The 16,092-nt window shown below is 33.7% G+C and overlaps 1 protein-coding gene and 1 long non-coding RNA gene across 4 annotated transcripts; both read left to right on the forward strand.

Annotated features, from left to right (window-relative positions):
- The first annotated feature begins 377 nt into the window (after positions 1-377).
- LOC131633185 (kinesin-like protein KIN-14K) lies at positions 378-4,332 on the forward strand. Of its 3 annotated transcripts, none has more exons than XR_009293253.1 (5): positions 378-919; positions 999-1,098; positions 1,181-1,535; positions 1,689-3,576; positions 3,668-4,332. XR_009293253.1 is itself a non-coding variant. In XM_058903899.1 (5 exons), exons 1-4 carry the CDS (start codon positions 984-986, stop codon positions 1,692-1,694), a joined length of 390 nt encoding a protein of 129 aa, XP_058759882.1. In that variant the 5' UTR covers positions 378-983; the 3' UTR covers positions 1,695-3,576; positions 3,668-4,332. The 3 variants fall into 3 exon arrangements, 1 of the variants encoding a protein (XP_058759882.1); XR_009293252.1 differs by having other exon boundaries at positions 1,181-1,338; positions 1,425-3,576; XM_058903899.1 differs by having other exon boundaries at positions 378-1,098; positions 1,181-1,338; positions 1,425-1,535.
- Positions 4,333-9,747: 5,415 nt separating this feature from the next.
- LOC131633198 (uncharacterized) lies at positions 9,748-10,959 on the forward strand. The gene is made up of 3 exons (XR_009293254.1): positions 9,748-10,000; positions 10,091-10,321; positions 10,568-10,959. It is a non-coding gene; the product is annotated as an uncharacterized LOC131633198 (long non-coding RNA).
- The last annotated feature ends 5,133 nt before the right edge of the window (positions 10,960-16,092 follow it).

Here is a 16,092-nt window from a genome sequence, read left to right on the forward strand (position 1 = left end):
GTTCTTCCTTTTAAAATTAATTTTTATAAATAAAGAGTCAATAAATAAATGAGAAAATGGGTGATGCACTGACAGTGTAAAAAAGTTTTACACTGTCAACCAATCACGACCATGAATCAGATCAAGTCAGACTGTAATTTTAAAAAAACTTATATGACATGGCAAAACGATTTGTTTCTATTGGATGACAGTGTAAAACTTTTTTACACTGTCAGTGCACTACCTTTAACCTCTTTAAATAAATAACTAAAATATTTGAGATTTATAATTTCTCTTTTAGTATATTTGGGTGTTTTGAAATTAATTAAAGAATTGATAATTTGGGGTTAAATTTAACTTGGTTCATTTTTGCGTTTAGCACTTTCTTTTCCCTTTTTCCATTATGCAGAAATGTGAACACACTTTACTCTCTTCCTTCTCCCTGAAAACCATAGCGCCACCGAACCAGCTTCTTTCTCTTCCTTCGGCCACCGCACCTCTAATCGAAGAAAGAAGCTTGTTTTCATGCTCATCAACACGTTAGCTTCAACTTGAACCAGTTAGATTTTTGTTTTTGACAAAGTCACTTCCGGCCACCCTTTCAATGCCTCCGGCCGCCGCGACTCTAGACGAAGAACAATGACATTTTCTGCTCCATTTAGCTCATTTTTCATTTTCAGTCTTCACTCTTTTCCCTCTCTCGCTACTTCTTTGATACACAACCCTTGTATTTGTTTTCGCACTCATAATGTGTTTGTGAAAATGCCTCAACCAGATTAATTCCCTGATTTGATGGATGCTGCAAACAGATCAGAAGATGTGGAGCAAACCCTTGAAATACAGGTCAAAGCCTTTTTTGACTCTGCTCCTCCTATCCACAACAGTCATGATATAACTCAAAAATTGAATCAATTCATTCAACATAATTCTTCATCATCAGGTAAGTCAGCTTCTACTTTGATTCTTCGCCTTTCCCACTGCTTTTGATATTTATTAAAGTTTGAATGGCATTTCTGAAGGAAGCACAACAGGACCAGAGTTTGGATAGTCCTGATGACTTTTTCAATGGAATTGAAAGAAATGGTCATTTAGGATTATCCGCTCACGGCGAGGTCGAAGGTATGGAGATCGTTGGTTCGACTTAAACCCTATTTGTAGTTTGCATGTTATTCATTTTGACTTTTTGTTTGAATGTTTTCAGCTAAACATCGATTGGTTTTGGTTCAATGGTTAAATAGTTTTCTTCCTTCGTTGGACTTCTCGACGAATGTCACGGATGGTGAGTTAAGAGCGTGTTTAAGCAATGGTACAGTTTTGTGCCAGATACTTAACAAACTACGACCCGATTCCGTGACTATGGTAATACTTTTTTTAGCTTTCGGTTAACTTCAACAATAGATTTGGCGAATTTGATTTCAGAGTTCATGTAGATTCTTATGTTGTAGGTTAGTGAGTCCGATCATTCGCTGCCATCACAATCCGAAAACGTTAAAACCTTTCTGAAAGCCTTGGATGGATTGGGGTTGCCGCGGTTTGAAATATCAGACCTAGAGAAGGTATAAGAGACCTCACTTTATACCGATCTTTTTCGCATCATGATTTTATGCATAGCATTTGTTCATGTTTCGTTGCCACTGTCTCTTTCGTTGCTTCTGTAAAAGAGATTGGTTCCTGTTTTCTGTATTTGAGAAACTTCTTTTGTGATTCAGGTCTAAAGCATATGCATGTTAAAATATTCTCACCAAGGGATGCCGCCATGCTCCACTGCACACGTGTTGCCACTTGTCTTTGTTAGCACATTTCCATTGCACATGCTTCTCTGATAATTAAGTTGTACCATGTTGCATCTAACCCACTCTTTAACTAAAAACACTGAAGGGGATTGCCACATTATTAGGAAAAAAAATCTTTTTGATTGTGTTAACTCTAGATATATAACTAGATGGTATTCTTACTTTCCCATATGGGTCTTTGAATTTGGCTCATTTGGAACAAGATGGGTGCATATAATCACGATGCTCCCACTTGAGAGGGGTATGGTAATATACATAGACCATTTTAGGTTAGTTTGGCCTATTAGGTCCACATGTTAGGTTATAAATACTGTGTATGTATATTTATTCTTCTACCTTACTGATTGGGTGATGAATGAATTACTTTATTCAGTTTTATTTTCAACAGAGGTGATATATTGAGGATTTAATATAAAGAAAGGTTTGCAAATTTATAATTACAAACCAAAAGGTGATGTGAGAGCGAGCAGTGGGGTTCACATTATAGAAAGCAAGGGAGCAAGAGAGGAAGTTTTTAAATTCAATTTCACACATAGTTTTTGATTGGTTTTGAGAAAATTATGATTCTATTTTTAGTTTGTTGCAGTTAGGGAGCATACTATTGTTATTTTTAGACAAAAAAGGTGTGCAAAAATATCACCACTACTATAGTGAAAGACTGAAAGTGATCCCAAGTTCCATAATGAATAAAGTAACTATAAAAAAAACTAGTCATGCATACTAAGTATTGCTGGGGTCTCTTTCAGTAAGTTCTTGTCTTGTTTTCAACTAGATTAATTGCTTAATTTTCCATATGCAGCTACTGCTGAAAGGCTTCAGGCTCTCATTTTAGCTGAGTCTATGGTTTCCATATTAGGAAACAAAGATAAAAGATACTATGAGAAATACTCTTCTATATTGATGTGACGTGATAAGATGTTATGAAATATATTCTAGATACTCAACAGTTTCAATCCATGCGTTTCTCTCACATTTTGTGCCAAATAGCAAGTGAAGTTAGGCAGGGACCTGAGGGGATGATACCCAATCTCTTTTTCCTTTTTTTCCTATTATCTAGTGTGATGGTTAATTTTATGCAAGTTTTGGTTATACCTTTTCCTATCAGCGTCAACTATGTAGTAATCTCTTTTATAGCCGTCTTGATTGCTCGAAATGTGATTCTCATCTCACATCTGATGCTAGTTGGCACTGTTGGAAACTGCGGGTTTGTTCTTCTGAATTGGATATAATTTATTTCTTCATCACTAATGCTCTATAGGGACCCTTCTCGATGATGGCACATTAACAAAGCTGATACTACAACTTAATGAAACAATTGCTGTTGTGCTAGAGTATTTAGAAGATGCAAAGGTAAATCTGATTATTATTTTCTCAAGTACGATGATTCACGCAACTCGGCCTTTTGTAATAAATGAATGGATTCAAACAAAGATTGAAGGATATGAGGTTTCTGGCACTGTTGAGGTGTGTTAAATTGCACTTTTTAACTGTTGAATGTGGGAATTATATATAAACATATTACATGTATCATGTTTTGTTTCTATAGTAATATAACAGAAATAAATTATACAATATGGTGTAGTGATTATGAGATCTCTGAGTTAGGCATAGATGTTTTCCTGCTATGCAGCATGTTGGCTGGTGGTCCTGGTCCCCAACAATTATACGAGGCGAAGGTCGTGAAGCTGTGCACATTCCAAACCACAAATTTACAGTGAATGTTGTGCGAAACCTCAGTCAAAAAACACATTGGAGAATCAAAACTCACCTAGCCATTAGTCATTTGGATGTAAATAAGATCAATGTAAGAAATCATTTTGTTGTTTATATTGAATTCACCTCACCGATATTGAACGTTCTATGATATTTTTCCCAATGACAAATGGTTTCTGCAGAACATTGTTCCTGACATGCGGAAAGTATTAGCCAAAAATCCTCAAGTTGAGCAGCAGAAGTTGCACAGGAGTGTTTTTGGACAATATAAACCCTGAAAATCAGGCTCTCATGGTATGTATGAACTGGTTAGACCGTTACTGTTTGTTGCAATCAATGATTCTATGCTAATTGACTGGGATCTTAAATAAAAATAATTATTTATTCCTCTTTTCTAAATTTGATCCATAAAACAACAGAGGAAATATTCTTTCTATTTATTAGATTGATGTAGCTCTTTCAGATAAAGACAGAACATGTATTTATTTTAATATGCTGCCTATCTTTGACCGGGGGCTTTCGTGTGCATTTTTAATCTGCTGCCTACCTTCTACTGGAGTGCTTTCTGTATTATGCTTTCAATAATATATATCCCTAGATTTCATTAGTCAGCTATTAACTTCTCTTTGAAACTTTGGCTTTCTTCCACGTGTAATACTTTAAACTTTTTAATGTTAATTCTATTTGAGGTTACGTTGTAAATGTCATGATTAAATGCCTAAGGTACTTAAGAAGATTAACTAATACTTAAGCCAAGTAGGTAATTTGTATAGTTTAGTGTCTAAAGCCAGAGCATGTTTGAACACTTAATCCTAGTCATACAATTGAGGAGCTTCAATAAACTTATCCTGCCTTGAATACATTACATCTATCTGCGGATTTTAGTTTATAATTTTTCAAAAGTTTATAATTTTTTTTTAATTTGAGATAGAAATTACCTGCGGATTTACCTGCAGATTCCTGTTTCCTGCGGATTTACCTGCGGAAGTTTCCTGCGGATTTACCTGCTGAAAGTTTCCTGCGGATTTACCTGCGGAATTACCTGCGGAATTTGCTGCTGAAAATATTACCCACGAAGGTTTTAGCTGGGGACATAAAACCGCAGGAAAATCCGCAGGAAAGGTATTTCCTGCGGAAATTTAGCTAAAATCCGCAGGTAAATCCGCAGGAAATTCGAGTATTTCTAGTAGTGTTACTTATTACCTCGTATTTTCAAAAATTCGAGGGGTAAATTAGCGTATTTTAGTTTATAATTTTTTTTATTTATAACCAATTTGATGAAAATATTAAGTAACAAATTATTTTCGTCCATTTATAAAGTAACAATGGTCAAGGCATTGCCCACTCATAATTTCATATGAAACGTTAGCGATCCGTGTGAAACTCTTACTAGCCAATAAAATAGTGAGTGCCACAACAATGATAATGAAAGCAAGAGCAGGAAATATTTTAAGGTTAGTTTCTTAATATAACTTTTTATCTAATAGTTCCTTGTTAAATTTTTTTAATGTTATTTGTAGTTATATCATGTAAAATATTTATTTTATTTTTAGAAATTTAGTATTTAATGATTGTATTGATTTTGTTTATTTGACGTTGTTGCTGCTGATGTTGTTGAGATTTAATGTTTTAAGATTTCAAGAATTTTGTTGTTGTTGTTTTTGTTATTGTCGTCGTTGCTACTTCTTTTGTTGAGATTTAATGTTTAAGTATTATATTGATTTTTTTATTCGTTGTTGTTGTTGTTGAGATTTAACATTTAAAGATTCCATAGATTTTGTTGTTGTTGTTGTTCTCTTGTTGTTGTTTTTGTCCTGAGATTTAATGTTTAAGAATTCTATTGATTTTGTTTTTGTTGTTATAGGTGTTGTTGTTGTTGATGATGACGAGGAAGCTTTAAAATTTGTCAAAAATATCAGTTCTTTGCGAATCATAACATAAAAAAAATTGATAAATTAAGATTTTGTAAACAGGTCTTTACCCCTCAATTATTGTTAAAAACCGAGATAAAAACTAGCGCAATTTTGAAAATCCAAAAATACAGTTGTGAGGAATCAAATCAATGACTAGTGCCACTGTTTCCTCAATTTTTAAATCACTGAGGTGATAAGTGAAAACTTTTCATGTTGTAATTCATTACCTCGCATGTGTAATTGAGATTATATTAATTTTGCCTTTGACGTTAAAAACATTTTTTGTAGTAGTGCTTCTAGAGATGCAAGACTAAATCATAAACATTCCATTAATTCACTTTTAAGGGCTGAAATTTCAATCACTATACTACTACTAGGAAAAAATGTCAACTATAGAAATACAAAGGAATGAAGCATCCCATCAATATTTTTATGAATCACAATAAAAAACACAGCTACTTGTACCCCCAATTAACTAATGGACTAATTAATGTATTATAATTAGTCATACCATTGACTTTCAACTAAGATAAATTTACTAATTAACTAGCAATTGTATAATAATATGTCCTTTTTTTACTCAATTATAATTAGTCATTGAATATTACACTAAAAACCAAATAACTAATTCACTAGCAATTGTATTATAATTAGTCCTATTTTTTACTCAATTGTAATTAATCGTGGAATATTACACGTTGTACTAAAATAAATAAACTAATTGACTTGTAATTGGATTATAATTAGTCCTTTTTCTTACTCAATTATAATTAGTCATGGAATATTATATGTTGTACTAAAATAAATAAACTAATTGACTATTAATTGTTACATAATTAGTCATGGAATACTACCCTTTGTACTAAAATAAATAAACAAATTGACTAATAATTGTATTATAATTAGTCATTGAATATTATATTATTGGCGTTTTTGTAATTAAGAGTAGTATATTTGCGTTATGTTAGCAGCATGACAAGAAGATTGATTTATTTCTGATCCATCGCATTATAGGTCGTCCCCTTATGCAAGAGCGTGAACGTTAACGTCGTCCAATTAAAAAACATAAAAACAAACAAAAATATTTGAGCCGAACTACGGCGCTCTGATTCCTGAAAAGGATAAGTAGGCATTAGGTTGCGGGGCCTAAGCAAGCACAATTGTAAATAATTCTTTCTGTTCTCCGTTTTTCTTTTGAATGCATTCACATTAGGCTTAGAATTTAGACACCCCCTTTAGATAGAAACAAACATAGGTGGATACCGTCGAGTACGACGGACGTGATGGGGTGCTAATATCTTCCCCTTGCGTAACCGACTCCCGTACCTAGTTCTTTGGTTGAAAGACCTTGTTCTTATTCTTTGCCAGGTTTCTGATATTCCATTCCTTCGATGGGATAAATATATTAGTGGTGACTCTGATTCATTTTTCCCGGCAGCGACAATCAACAGACACTGATCTTCAGTGTGAGTGGACATCTTTCTTACATACATCATAAGATGTGCCCGAGGATAAGAATTTTCTTTATACTTCTAAAATTTTGGCAACTTGAACTTAGCAAGTACTTTCATGTTGGGAACAAGACAAAGGTCATGCACATTCTTTCCAAAAAACTCTTTCCCACGAAGGGCTTTCATCTCTTTCTGCAATTCTTCAAACTGATGATGAAATCCATCCATTAGGTTGTGAATACCCAAACCATCACTTGATGCAGCATTATAAACAGGCTCTTGGACAAAAAGACCACTATGAATAATAGGAGGTGTAGTGACCATGATAGGAGTCAAAGGACGAGTCTCTTCAGGAGCAAACAAATAACCTTCGGGCATACCCCAGAGATATCCATTGGGCATACGTTATTGAGTAGAAGCAGTCAGATTCACAGGAATGGTCGTGGTATCCATCTCGAAAATCACAGTAGTCTGACCTTGCGACTGACCTTGAGCTTGAGCATTGAAAGGAAGAGGAACCTGATTCTGATTCTGGTTCTGAGCAGCCATCAATGTCTCAACTAGAGCGGTGAGACGCTCCACTCCTGACCTCAAAGTAACAAACTCTTCACGTAGCTCTCTGGTCTCTTGGTCAAGACCTTCCATTCTCTTCTTGTGATTGGCTCGGGAATTATACCGGTGAGAGAGCTTGATATGTACGAAGAACACTAAATAAGACCTCTGTAATACTCTTGAAAGCAAGACCAAAATGCGGAATGATGCATGATATGCAATGCAAATGATTTGTTATTTTTTATTTTAGAGTTTCAAGGAATTTAAGATATTAAAAAGTAAACACTCAAGCATTGGATCAAAGCATCATTCAAGTTATCATAAAAATCAATCATCCATTTTGGTGGATTAGATTTTTCACCCCATCCACATCCAAGATCCATTGAGTTTGACCAAATTTATGATGTTTACAAAGAAAGACCTATAAGTTCCTTAAAAACCAAATAAAAGAATCTATTTTTATGGATGCATGAATGCATAATGCAACAACCACAATCAAGAGCACACAAGTCACACAAGATCACACAAATAAGGTTCAATGGTTCGACGTCACGAGCATGGAACCATGAGTCTACCCAACCACAAGGTGTTTACTAAGGTGTTTTTGTACCTATAGAACGGGTTCTAAAAGTACCCGAGGTCTACATTCCGTCTTTAGAATATTACCGGCTTAAGTAATTTACTCACCAACCAATAATATTCTGAAGAGAAACTCACCCGAGTGTAGTATAGCGTGACAACCATTTAGGCCTACGTTCAACTAGTCTCCGCACAACATCCTAAAAGGGTAAGATGGGTTATGGGGTTCTAAGGTCCACAACTTTACAGACCCGACTAAAAGTAACAATGGTTTCACGATTGACCCGTTCAATACTATCACCTTTAACCAAGCCATTTTCTACCGAGTGGTGGATCTCAAGCCAGCTCACAAAGGAATAAATCCACATAAGCCAAAATGACTATACCACCGCCTATCTTAATGTATACTCAAGTCTAGGTATAGGACTTATCTCACACAGAGGAACCACCAGGCACCAAAATAAAAAGAACAAACAAAGCAGACAAAGCACACAATAATATATACAGATAATAATAAACACAGATAAATAAAAATATGTTTAACACACTTAAAACTGAATCCCCAGTGAAGTCGTCATTTTTTATAAAGTGATATTAAATAGCGCTAATTTAATAGCACTAATTTAATAGCGCTTTTTTATAAAGTGATATTAAAATTTTCAAAAATAGACCTATAATAGCGCTTTTTGCTGAGTGATATTATAAAGCAATATCAATATGTTATAATTACAAAAACACGGAAGCCTTATACCTGGAACGCTAATAAATGAGTCTCGTGTAATAGCGCTTGTCCAAAAGCGCTATTATACTGATCTTTAAAATAAATCACCTGAACTAAAGGTCGTGGGTTCTATCCACACTGACCACATTATTAATTAAGTGTGATAAAAAAATTCTAAATATTTTTTTCCTTTAAAAAAATTTAAAAAAAAAGACTCAAACGTGTTTTTATTTTATTTTTCCCTATAGTTCAACTCTCTCACTCATAGTTTTAAAAACCGGACCGGACCGGCCGGTCGGACCGGTCGAACCGGGAACCGGACAGGTAACCGGTCTGATTCAATAGCTGGATCGGGAATGTCATTGAACCGGTGTGAACTGGTCAAAACCGGTGTGAACCGCTAAAACCGGGAAAATCGGCGGTTTTTGTGAACCGGTGGTTTAAATGCATTTTTCAATTTTTTATTTTTTTTTTTAATTTAAAAAATTAAAACAATGTCATTTTGACTATTTTAATTAAAAATAAAAAAATTAAATAAATAAAATAAAAAAATAAAAAAAATGGTTGTAGATGCGGTTGATTTTGTTACCTCTAATTTTCATATTGAAAAAGGAGATCCCAACATTGAAATAATTTTTCTTTTATTAAAATTAAATTTAGGAATTATTTTGTTATAAATTATTCAATAAAATTATGTTGCGATTAAATTTTTGTTTATATTTTATAATTATGTATTATTTGATTTTTTGTGATACCCATGTGTAAATTTGAATTTAAATTATGAACTTGTGAATTTTTTTATAATATGATGTTTTAAAAAAAATTTAAGTACTAGTTATATTTTGTAGGGACTGAATCATCTGGTTCGATAGATTTTATACCTATATAATTTTGTTATAACGACCGGTCTATTCAACCGAGTGATCCGGTTTAATCCGATTTAGTCATGCGGTTCGACCAGTGACCCACTGGTTCGACCAATAAACCAGTGACCCAGTACCCTCACCGGTTTGATGTCTGGTCCAGTTTTTAAAACACTGCTCTCACTTCCTCACCCTCATTGAACTTCCCCCACCTTCACCCTCACCCTCAAAATTTGTTACGCTTCGTCACCCTCAATGTCCAAATATTGGATTAGTATTTCAACTCCACTGTCACTCGTTAAAATTCTGTTGCAAACCCATGACCTTCATCACGATAACGCACAGAAACCATTACACCGCCACAAGTCTAACACCATGGGAGTTGGTAAACACAACCTCTAAAATGCCTTTTCCCTCATACATCCTTTGTTCGGCGGTAAGTGATTATATCTCTCCCTCTCAAATCTCACTTGAAATTATTTTCTGAAATCCCCAAATTATCTCTAATTAGGGATTTTCTGTAAAGGGAAAAGGAAGCATGAGATTGAGCTATGAGAGACTGAAGAATCTCATTCTCACGAGTCCTCCGCCATGGTTGGGTTTATCAAACTCAAATTTTGTTTATACTTCTCATATATGATTCTTCTTCTACTAATTTGTTGTGCTTTATTTATTTTCATTTGAGAATTTTTAGGTTTTCATATGATTCTCGTATCTAGGTTTACCGCATAATCTTTCATGCTCATATTCCTCTATGGTAAGTTTTTGAAGATGATTTGAATACATAACACATTTTAATTTTTAAATCTTATTTTTCTATATTATTGATTACTTTGAAGTTTTAGCAATCTAGATTCTAACATCTAAGTTTTGTGCTTATGTTTTTAAAACTACTCCCCAGTTTTGTAAATCAAAGGAATTGAAAATCAGATACCTTGTATTTTTTTATACTTGCTTTGTTTAATGCTTCTTATAGTTTTGTTTTACACTGCTACTTCTTTAGGTTTTAACAAGGGTGGTGTTACTCTACATGGATGGCGGAGTTGTTTCCTTATCTCTCGCCTTTCAGAATTTGAACCAACTACTATTTTCTGAGCGACTCACAACACTTATATGAGGTGATTCTCTTGTGTTTTTGGAAACGCCATGCTGATTAATTAACTAAACAACGATTTATCTTCTTGTATAGTTGTTTGTTTTCTTGTTGAATGAGGTTTACCTTCTTATAAAGTTCCACACTTTCCTGGTGAATTATATTCCCTTGTATTTGGAGAAATGAAAACACAAATTTAAGTGAGTATTGTGAAGTTTTTGAGAGGAAAGTAAGTGAAAGGTCACTGCTGAGATGTTCTCCTGCCAAATTTGATTAAAAAGGTTAATTGCTTTCTGGTTTTAGCATGGTTCTTACTTAGTTTGACACATACTTTATCACTGATTATACATGAAAGAAAAAAAGGCTTTCCATAAGTGTCTTTAGCATGCTATAACATGGCTTATCTTGGAGATCCTTGATAGAACTGCATGCAATATGGTAATTACTTCACATGAGAAGCCACTATTTTCAAATGTTATCTTCTCGCCATTCTCGAGATTCTATTTGTCAAAATAAAGAAATCAACGTTAAAGTTTAAGAAATAATAAATGCAATGTGATAAAAATACTCATGTTTTGTTCTAAATATGTTTAAAAACATTGCAAATCATCACATCAATAATCATGATTCAAAGACAATGAAAAATTACAGAATAGTATAGATGGACTTGAATTTATTTTTTCCAGTAGGTCAAAACCTCTTTTCTCATCATCCATATTGCAATAATCATCATGACTGCTAGTTCCTCCAAGCCACTCATCTAGTTTATCTACTTTATTAACTTTGAAGTCATCATATTTTTATGATAATTACTATTAATATCACTAATATGGGTTTGTTCGTATTGAGAATTATCTCCCACATGATTCGATACATGAAACCTAGAATTATCTCCCACGTGATTCGATACATGAAACCTATAAGGTTTAATAACCTATAATAATTAAAAATAGATAATATGTTCGGAAACTAAAATTTCTTAATATATAGGAAATATCAAAGCCAAAAACTCAAACTAGAATTGTTTGCTAGCAGTCAATGTATTTGTAGATAGTATTTTTCCGTCCTAATAATTTGATTAATTGTTGTGTTGAAACTCAATGCAGAGCCAGTGCTTCCTGAATGATTTTTAGAATGGAAAGAAACTATAGATTCACGGGGATACTTCATTGTAGCAGACACGAAACTTCACAGTAGCAGCTGAATGCACCATGTAGTTTTCTATTGGCTGCGATTAGCAAACTACACCATCAGTTAGTGTGCATAAATATTGATATGATTGTATATGTGCACCTTAAGAAGAGGAAAACAATTATTTGATAATATTATATTTAGCCTATTATGTTTATTCATTCAAAAGCTTCTCTATTTTAAATAAACATGTCATATAACTTTTTTGTCACTACCTAGAAACTTTTGTACTGGTAGTAGTCAATTAGTTTAATGACATGGAATGTGATATTGCAAAATCTCATTCGTAGATGCAAAGCAAATTTTTTTTTTTTTAAAGCAAATGACATTAACGGAAGAACTAGGGGTTCTTCAACCCAATTACAAAAGCCGGAAATAGCCGACCAAAGAAAAATTACCAACCAAATAACAATTACGAGATGAAGAACAAAGGATCCTTAATAAACTCATAAAAAGAGTATTTGGAATATCTTACCTCTCGATTGTTTCGAGTAGGGAGAGCTTTCCGTTTGTATCTTTGGGCGGAGTATCTATTATACTCCCCTTGTTTAATATCATTGCTTATTAAAAAAAAAGTATTTGGAATGAGTAATATTCCCACAAAAAGACCACCTCCATATAAGCAACTTAATATTCCAAACGGCGTTATTAACGCTCCACTTTTCTCTCCTAAAATACACCCCATTCCTTAAGAGCCACAAATGCCACGTTGTCGCTAGCCACACCACACCCTCCTTTCTATGCCTTACCTTCATACTATCGAAAAAATCGTGCCATTCCATAAAGTTGGCTAAACAATCTTCCTCCCTATTATCCTCTTTACCCACCCAAAAAGCAACCTCCCTCCAAATTCTTTTCACCACCGGGCACCCAAAAAAGAAATGGTTTCTATCCTCCAAACAACTACCACATAGAGAGCATAATAAATTATCATTAGAGAAAGACAAACCTCTAGAAGCCAAAAGATCCTTTGTTGGAAGTTTGTTGAGAAAAAGTCTCCAACCAAAAGCTTTAATTTTAAAAGGAACATCCAATTTCCATAACAACCCAAAAACATCATCATACTTATTTTTCGGGCCCAACGGAATACGCAAATAATCAAGGAAATTATAACATGAAGCTACCGAAAAAACCAAACTAGGATTAGCAAGCCATGCCACTTCATCCTTTCCTTCCGACCATCCCCCAAAAGACTCCAACCGCTCCTTTAAATCACAAAAATTCTCCATTAACCCGCTACTCTCTAAGAAATCCATCGAAATACCAAGATTACTCCAATGCCAACTACCATCTTTCCATCCTCCCATAGCCGCCACCGAGACATATTTCAAACAAGAAGCCTTGAATAACTCCGGAAAAAAATCTTTCAACACCAAGAATAACTCCAGAAAAAAATCTTTCAACACCAAGAATATTCTTTCAAACAAGTCAATTTATGCACAACCCAAGCAAAGATCACATGGAAGCGGTAATTCGAATCATGCGGTACTTGAAGTCCTCACCTGGAAAAGGCTCGATGTTCACAAAGAATAATCACGTACAAATTCAAGGATATACAGATGCTGACTGGGCAGGAGATATCACCAACAGGAAATCCACCTCAGGCTATTTTAAAGCAAATTGAGATCATGTCTTATATACAATATTAAATATATATATATATATATATATATATATATATATATATATATATATATATATATATATATATATATATATATATATATATATATATATATATATATATATATATATATATATTCACATGTTGAGAAGAAGAAGAATAGTGTTATTTTTCTTTAGTATTGATTGAATACAAAAGAAGCTCTTACTAGAAGAAAAAGTCTTTAATAGCGTTTTTTTATTAAAGTGCTATTAAATGAAGGTGTCTACAATAGCGGCTTTTTAAAAAGTGCTATTAAATCTCGTAAAATAAAAGATATCATTAGCGCAATTACATGCCCTATATTAGCGTTTTCGGAGAAATGCTATTAAAATTGTGGATTTTAATAGCGCTTAAAAGCGCTATCATAGGTGGTCAATCTATAAGAGCGGAGGATTTAATAGCACTTAAAAGCGCTATTAAATGTTAAAAAAAGCGCTATTAAATGTCCTTTTTGGCGTAGTGCCACCAGGCACCAAAATAAAAAGAACAAACAAAGCAAACAAAGCACACAATAATATATACATATAATAATAAACATAGATAAATAAAAATATGCTTAACACACTTAAAACTGGATCCCCAGTGAAGTCACCATTTTTTTCTGTACCGGGGAAAATCTGAGATCAAAGCCATTAATTGACTTGACTCATTATTTTAGTGAAAGTTGCCACCGCGCCTTATTGTTTCCAAAGGAAATTGGAAAAGAGCGAAATAAACCCCAATTTGTTTTTAAAACAAAAAGAGATCTTAGGTAAGGGTGTTGATTATACAAGGGAAAGATTTTAAGCACCCCTCATATCTAAAGTAAAAAGATATTTTTAAACAAACATTTTTAAAAGCGTTTTGCAAAAAAAAGAAAAGAAGGTTTTTGGAAAAAGGTAGAAGATTTTGAAAGTCTAAGAAGGGGGAGGAGATGAAGAGGCTATCCTAAAGCATAAAATAACATGCTAAGGAAAGAACGATCTAACCAAAATAAGAAGCCAACACTTGACATTATGAGTCAAGGTAGATTTCCCATCCTTTGGACTACCATCACTAAACCAACACCTTACCACTTTGAATTAACCAACACCTTACCAAATGAATTCGTTATCACAATGCCTTGGAATTAACCATCAAGGACTTTCAAGGAAATACCTGCACACACAAACAGACAACAACCTAATTCCAGACAAAACAACAACAGAGTAATAAGGTCCAGACATGCTAAATCCAAAAGGTCCAGGTCTCCATAAAATGCTCGGGATAGTAACCAATAGTCCATAGAGCCTTAAGTGTTTTTTTATCGTTTTAAGTTGTTTATTATTTTTTTGCACAAAAATAAAGTATGGTCCAAATGGACAAAAGGAAAATACAGAAAACATAAACAATACGTCCAAATTGGCAAAAGGAAAATGGCGGAAACATAAACATGATGAATGATAAAAGCGAAAATAAAAGAAAGCATCAGGCGAAAATATAAAGAACAATATAATAAAGTGTGGAAATTAAAGTCAATTGTTAATTGTTAGCAGGATGACCATCTTGGAACTTGTCAAATATATCATGGATTTGTTAGTAATGAAGATCGATGGTGAGTGAATGATGATCTTGGGTTTTAATTCAATAAAATTTCATAAGAAGCTTGATAAAATCATAGAGACTACACAATAAACTTCATGAAGTCTTAAATCAACCGCATATAATCTCTACCATATTTGATCTTCTTTTTTTTTGGGACACGAAATGTTGCGCTATATTAAGCAGATTGCCAAGTGACTTGTGTAGAAGTCACCCTACAACGAGGCCGGTCTACAATCTTTGTGCTAATGCATGCGAGAGAAACTATATATAGATCATTCTCCGATAGCACTACCACACGAAAAGAAAATAGGTAGCGGTCTCATCTTCATCAAGAACCCATAAGAATTCCAGTGACATTGAAGACTGTCATCGACCAAAATAAAAAAAAAGAAGAAGAAGAAAGATGGAATCATATTAAAATAACATCACTCAAACTATCATTAATATCATTCATCTATTATTATGGACTTGGTTCTTTCAAACTTATCAACATCCTAGATCAAATGATTTTAATGAAGTAGATGAATAAGAGATACCAAAACAAGTTTAAAAAGGCAAAAAATAACATTTTGTCAGGTGCAAATCGATTTTCACTTTGTCCATTTGAAGTTTTATTTCCGCCATTTTCCTTTTGTCAGTTTGGACCATACACTATTTTTGTATTGAAACATTAATAAACAACTTAAAATCATAAAAAATACCTAAGGCCCCATGGACTGTTGGTTACTCTCCCGGGCATTTTGGAGAATTGGCCTTGTTGGACTTAGTACCTCTGAACTCTGTTATTCTGTCATTATTCTACTTTTATTTTGTCTGTTATTTTGTCTTGCATTGGGTTATTGTTTGTTTGTGTGTGCAGGTATTTCCTCGAAAGACCTTGATGGTTATTTCCAAGGCTCAGTCGTTACACTGCCCAATTTTTGTCAGAATTTAAATGAGATTCTTCAAAGGCTTAATGCAAGTAGCGCTAAAGATAAATAAGTTCATCTGGGTCCCCATGTGGTAATGCGTCGGT

The sequence above is a fragment of the Vicia villosa genome, unplaced genomic scaffold (assembly GCF_029867415.1).
Source record: "Vicia villosa cultivar HV-30 ecotype Madison, WI unplaced genomic scaffold, Vvil1.0 ctg.001084F_1_1, whole genome shotgun sequence".
Taxonomy (NCBI): domain Eukaryota; kingdom Viridiplantae; phylum Streptophyta; class Magnoliopsida; order Fabales; family Fabaceae; genus Vicia; species Vicia villosa.

Excerpts from the sequence above, each read along its gene's own strand:
- LOC131633185 (XM_058903899.1), top strand. The coding sequence starts at position 984 with ATGGCATTTCTGAAGGAAGCACAACAGGACCAGAGTTTGGATAGTCCT. Across the intron at positions 1,099-1,180 it reads CGCTCACGGCGAGGTCGAAG|CTAAACATCGATTGGTTTTG; the intron begins GTATGGAGATCG and ends GAATGTTTTCAG. Across the intron at positions 1,339-1,424 it reads GACCCGATTCCGTGACTATG|GTTAGTGAGTCCGATCATTC; the intron begins GTAATACTTTTT and ends CTTATGTTGTAG.